Consider the following 6,211-nt stretch of genomic DNA (forward strand, 5'->3'; position numbering starts at 1 on the left):
CTAGTTGCAAAAGGACTGGTTGCAAATTGAAACTACTTTTTGCAGACATATATTGGTACATTTTCTCCAGATGTCCTAATATGATCTTTGCAATAACGTCTCATACATCTTCACCAACAAAATACCATCTCTTCTACTGCCTCTTGTTAGGAGTAGCCTTACCCAATATCTCCTGTCTGTTCTACCCATCCTTTTTGAGTTCACACAAATCATTGTGGCAATATAAGAAACTCCTGGCATGCTTAAATTGTTTTTCGATTTTTATAACGTCAAAGTTTTCATATACATGCATACATCACTAAACAGGTAATACTGCTTTTTAAAAAGTCTACTACTGGAGCAGTAAAACTATTATGCCTGAACGCTGAGAATATGGAAATCCAGCTATTAGAGCCTGTTAATACAGTCCCTCTGCCTTTCACAGGGCCCCTTGGTGCCCTCAACTACGTTGTAAAAGCTCTCAACTTTAGTGTTTTGTTTGACAGTGATCTCACCCTCTAAACCCCAGAAAATGGTGCCACCACTTACATTTGCTAAGGGGTTTGTTATGACTCCTTTGCATCTCTCCAGCAATGCATTAATCCTTACCGCTGTTATCTTGATTACTGCAGTAACATCTGTAGGAACCCTTCCAACAACTCAATTTCCAAACTCGTAGTCCAAAACCATGCTGCTCACTTCCTTTTAGGCCTAAAATGACAAGACCACAAGAGCACTTATCATCTTGTCCGAAATCCCTCCAGTGACTCTCAGTAATTGAGAGAGCAAAAATAAAATCCTTATTTCTCATCTACTAAGGGTTATGAAGCACCTCACGGAACTACCTGACCAAATTATTCATCGAGTATCTTCCAACAAGATGATTAAGGTTTTTCAATCCTAAATTATTGTCTAACAGCTAAGGACTCTGAGAAAAGGACCGGCCATGGGCAAGGCACATCTCTTTTACATTCCACTCCATTAAAGACTTGAAACTGACTCTCAAATTCAGGAGGTTGCTAAAAACTCACCTCTTTAAGTAGATGTATGATAAGCACACTCCACTGTGCATGCCTCCTAGTTTTCTTCTGTCACAAAGACCTTGCCAGTTAAGACATCTAAACCTGGCTACTGATCATGTTCTTGGGTCACCTTTGTCTCTGACACTTTGTTGACTGTTCTCCGAGGCTGACCATCTTTTTATCAGTCTGCATAGACATGTGCCCAGTATTAGCAAATGATCCAACACTGTTGACTGACTGCAGGTAATCAGTCGAAGACTCTGAGAAGTCGCTTAGGGGCCACAGCTCCCTAGTCTGGAACCTCCAGACCAATGTTTCCATTCCAGGTTTGGCGCTTGACTCTACATCATGTGATTCTGAACAAATTATTTAACCTCCCTGTCCTTAAAAATCTGAAGTACATTTGTGTAATCCCTTCGTGAAGATAATCTCCCAAACCCACATGTAACGAACAATGCTCAGTTGCTTCCTTGCTAGGCTCGCTGCATAGAAATACTAAAGCATACATACATTCCCCCACATCCTTGTATCTTATCCCAAAAGTGCTCTGCGGCTACCAGAAGGTGGTTCACAGGACTTTACAACAGCCACAAATAAAGACTGGTTCTTTGGGTGAAAAGAAAAGATTTTCTTTGCTCTTCCATGCCTTGATTTCAAATGCACATGATACAGTATTTTAGGTTTTTTTAATTCAAATTAGTTTTATCAGTCATATTGTAGAACCACACACATTTCTAACAGACTCTAAAAATTGTAAATCATTAAATTCCATCTTTAAATTAGTTTTACAGAGTTTTGCTATCAGCAAACTCATCTTTCGGTTCTGCCGCTGTAATTTAGAATGATACAATAATTGCAATAGAAGCCTTCAAGGAGTGTATATCCTAAATATTCCCCATAACTGTGCCTTTAATATTACCATCCATCACATTTCATAATTTAGTATTTTGACTAGGTCTTGGGATTTCTTACTTTACTCTCTTTTAGATCCATATATTTTCTTATGGCTTAGTTATACTTTATATAGCTGTGGTGAAAACTGGAAATTTGATCATGTCCGAGATGACACTGGTGAGTGTGTCCTGCTCTGCATTCCCTCACCCGACATCTATAGTCACTTTAGAATGTTTTTTTTAATCTTTTAAAGAAAAGATTAAGCGAGGAAATATTTATCTGCAGCTGACTTTCATTCACAATGTATATAGTTCAAGTCGAACAATCCATTGCAGCCCATTTAGTATTGTTACCATGAGAATCCAACTGAACACTAACTAATACTGTTAGACTTGACCTAGTCATCCTTCATACTGGATGTCTTCTTAAGAACTTGATATGTCTGTACTTTATGACAGACATAGCATTCAGCCTGCATTTCGTATATTTTTTGTCGAGAGTTGATAACTGAAGTAAAGCTACCTGTTTCATGTAAAGATTCAAGCCAGACGCTGTGATTTGTTTCTTGTAGGTCTGCAAGCACCGGCGCAGGCAACAAAACCAGGTAGAAGAAACAAAAAGAGCATCATCACCAGGGACAATAAACAGATACCAGGGTCTAAATTTACTAAAGATTCATGCTGGTACAAAAACCGCTGTGCACTACTTTGGGCGAAGTGGGCGGTACTTGGAGCATATTAACACCAGCATCCATAAATGTTGACGGAAATCCCAATCTACAAACTACTACTACCATCCTCAATGGTCTTAGCATCAAAACCTAACACCTACTGGAAACATGCTGAAACAAGGAGAAATGTGTTGATTTCCCACAGTAACCAACACAACGCATGGCTGCAGCGGTGCACAACACGCATGCCCCTTCTGTGGATATCTCCCCATAGGGATACATAGTGGGAGGGTGCCTCCAGTACCAGTCCTTCACTGGATGGTTCACTTTTGGATCAATTTATGAAGGTGGGCCCAGGACTTCAACTGGCACCTGCAACAATGAGAAAAACCCACGTTTTCAAAAGCAACATTTTTTAGGGGTTGAGGGGGGCGGTGTGGGGGAGAGAGGGGGATTGTATTTATGTTAATGGCAGATTTTGAACTTTTAAAAAGGAAACATACATTGTTGAATATAAATGATGGGATCTCATTTACAGTGCAGAACTTGTGGATGTAAAATTATTATTTTCCTCCAGTTGAATATTTTTATTTTGAGAGTATGAAGTGCGATATATACCAGAATGAAAAACAGACGGCAAGGTTTCAAGAGGCATTGCATTATTTATTATAATGGAATTGAGAAGGCAGCATTCACTTCTGGTATTTGTGGAGCTCTGTAAACAAATCGCTTAGGAGCATAAGGTAGTGTTCTGAAAGAAAGCATGAGGATATTTTCTTAGTACCGTTCTTATTTTCCTTAGAATGAGGGTAATGGGTTGAAACCTCAGTTAAGCAGATGTACGTAAAATAAAACAAATGCCATTGCTGGCCGAGAGATATCAAGTTCACGGGAGAATGCATAAACAATTATTACACAGACTTCAGTTCAAATGTACGGTATCGTCAGAATGCCTCTGGTGACACCAAGCTGCTGGGAGACATAGCACAGCCTTACTCGGGACAGTCACTGCAAGGTGCAGTGAAACAGTAATACTTCTCTGGATGGAGCCAAAACCCGCTCTGAGTGTACATAAAAGCACTGGTAGCAATACATCTTGCAGACAGGAATGCTGGCTTGCCTGGCCTAAAATAGGGAGTCCAGGAGAGACTGTCCTAAACTGAGTAGACACCTATGGAATGGCATCAGACATCACACCCAAGAAGTGCCAAGAACAAGACCCTGCATCACTTAGGTACACACACGACTATCACAGATAGATTCAGATGGAATGGAGGCATACAAATCAGAGGTTCAGCAACCTCAAAACGATCAAAGCATCTCCTCCCAGCGGAGAGTCATAGAGGAGCGGCTGAAGTACATGGGATCCAAGGGTGAGCAGTTGAAGCAAACATGACATAGGTAAGCCATCCATTTACCTCACTCACCAGAAACAAGCATGGCAGGGGAGACAGATACAGAAATGGTGGTAATGGGGTAGAAGGTTAATAAGTCGGGATGACAAACTCGAGGTACGCAGCTTCTTCAGTTTTGTAATTAAGTTTATTTCCAAGCGACCCCGGCCTGGCAGCGGTTGGCGTGGACGACAGCCAGGTTCTTTCCCCACTCAGGAACCTTTTATGCATTTTATATATATATATATATATATATATATATGGAAAATGTCACTTACCCAGTGTACATCTGTTCGTGGCATGAGACGCTGCAGATTCACATGCTGTGCATTATCCTGCCATCTAGTGTTGGGCTCGGAGTGTTACAAGTTGTTTTTCTTCGAAGAAGTCTTTTCGAGTCACGAGACCGAGGGACTCCTCCCTTTCGGCTCCATTGCGCATGGGCGTTGACTCCATCTTAGATTGTTTTCCCCGCAGAGGGTGAGGTAGGAGTTGTGTATATTGTAAAGGTGCCCATGCAATGGAGTAAGTATGCATGTACATAATGGGGGTGATTCTAAGTCTGGCGGGCGGCGGAGGCCGCCCGCCAGACTTCCCCCTCCAAAATACCGCTCCGCGGTCGGAAGACCGCTGAGGGTATTCTGGGTTTTGCACTGGGCTGGCGGGCGACCGCCAAAAGGCCGCCCGCCAGCCCAGTGCAAAACTACCTTCCCACGAGGACGCCGGCTCCGAATGGAGCCGGCGGAGTGGGAAGGTGCGACGGGTGCAGTGGCACCCGTCGTGAATTTCACTGTCTGCAATGCAGACAGTGAAATTCTTTGTGGGGCCCTGTTACGGGGGCCCCTGCAGTGCCCATGCCATTGGCATGGGCACTGCAGGGGCCCCCAGGGGCCCCACGACAACCCATACCGCCATCCTGTTCCTGGCGGGCGAACCGGCAGGAACAGGATGGCGGTATGGGCTGTCAGAATCCCCATGGCGGCGCAGTGAGCTGCGCCGCCATGGAGGATTCAAATGGGCAGCGGAAAACCGGCGGGAAACCGCCGGTTTTCCACTTCTGACCGTGGTCAAACCGCCGCGGTCAGAATGCCCAGCGGGGCACAGCCAGCCTGTTGGCGGTGCCCCCGTCATTTTAGCCCTGGCGGTCTTGGACCGCCAGGGTTAGAATGACCCCCAATGTGTCTAAAAAATAGTATATATTTACAAATTTAATCCAACTTATAACGGCTACAGGCTCCCGGGGAGGCGGGAGGGTGCATGGGAATCTGCAGCGTCTCATGCCACGAACAGATGTACACTGGGTAAGTGACATTTTCCGTTCGATGGCATGTGTAGCTGCAGATACACATGCTGTGCATAGACTAGTGAGCAGTTATCTCCCCAAAAGCGGTGGCTTAGCCTGTAGGAGTTGAAGTTGTCTGAAATAATGTTCGTAATACAGCCTGTCCTACTGTGGCTTGTTGTGTTGTTAACACATCTACTCAGTAATGTTTTGTGAATGTATGAGGCGTAGACAATGTGGCTGCCTTACAGATTTCTGTCATAGGTATATTTCCTAGAAAGGCCTTTGTGGCGCCTTTCTTCCTAGTGGAGTGCGCCTTTGGCGTAATAGGTAGGTCTCTTTTTGCTTTAATATAGCAGGTTTGAATACATTTCACTATCCATCTGGCAATGCCTTGTTTGGATATTGGATTCCCTGCATGAGGTTTTTGGAAGGCTATAAACAATTGTTTTGTTTTGCGAAACTGTTTTGTTCTATCAATGTAATACATTAGTGCTCTTTTAATGTCTAACGTGTGTAAGGCTCTTTCAGCTACTGAGTCTGGTTGTGGAAAGAAAACTGGGAGTTCCACTGTTTGGTTTAGGTGGAATGGTGATATAGCTTTTGGTAAGAATTTGGGATTTGTACGGAGAACCACTTTATGTTTATGTATATGTATAAAGGGTTCTTGTATAGTAAATGCTTGTATTTCACTTACTCTTCTAAGAGATGTGATAGCTATTAGGAAGGCTACTTTCCAGGTTAAGTATTGCATCTTACAAGAGTGCATGGGTTCAGATGGTGGACCCATGAGTCGTGTTAATACAATATTGAGGTTCCACAAGGGAACAGGTGGTGTTCTCGGGGGTATGATTCTTTTTAAACCCTCCATAAATGCTTTGATGACTGGGATTCTAAATAGTGATGCTGAATGTGTAATCTGCAGGTAAGCAGATATTGCTGTGAGATGTATTTTAATAGAAGAAAATGC

At 43.2% G+C, this 6,211-nt stretch overlaps 1 protein-coding gene across 3 annotated transcripts in view; it reads left to right on the top strand.

The window, feature by feature from the left end:
* TTC23L (tetratricopeptide repeat domain 23 like) overlaps positions 1-2,978 on the top strand; it is an 82,591-nt gene extending 79,613 nt beyond the window's left edge. For all 3 annotated transcript variants that reach the window (XM_069220664.1, XM_069220675.1, XM_069220655.1), the window contains one exon: positions 2,467-2,978. In XM_069220664.1, the coding sequence (XP_069076765.1) occupies positions 2,467-2,503 (37 nt within the window). In that variant the 3' untranslated portion in view covers positions 2,504-2,978. The remainder of the gene's footprint in view (positions 1-2,466) is intronic.
* The last annotated feature ends 3,233 nt before the right edge of the window (positions 2,979-6,211 follow it).

Source organism: Pleurodeles waltl, chromosome 1_1 (genome assembly GCF_031143425.1).
Source record: "Pleurodeles waltl isolate 20211129_DDA chromosome 1_1, aPleWal1.hap1.20221129, whole genome shotgun sequence".
Lineage (NCBI taxonomy): Eukaryota > Metazoa > Chordata > Amphibia > Caudata > Salamandridae > Pleurodeles > Pleurodeles waltl.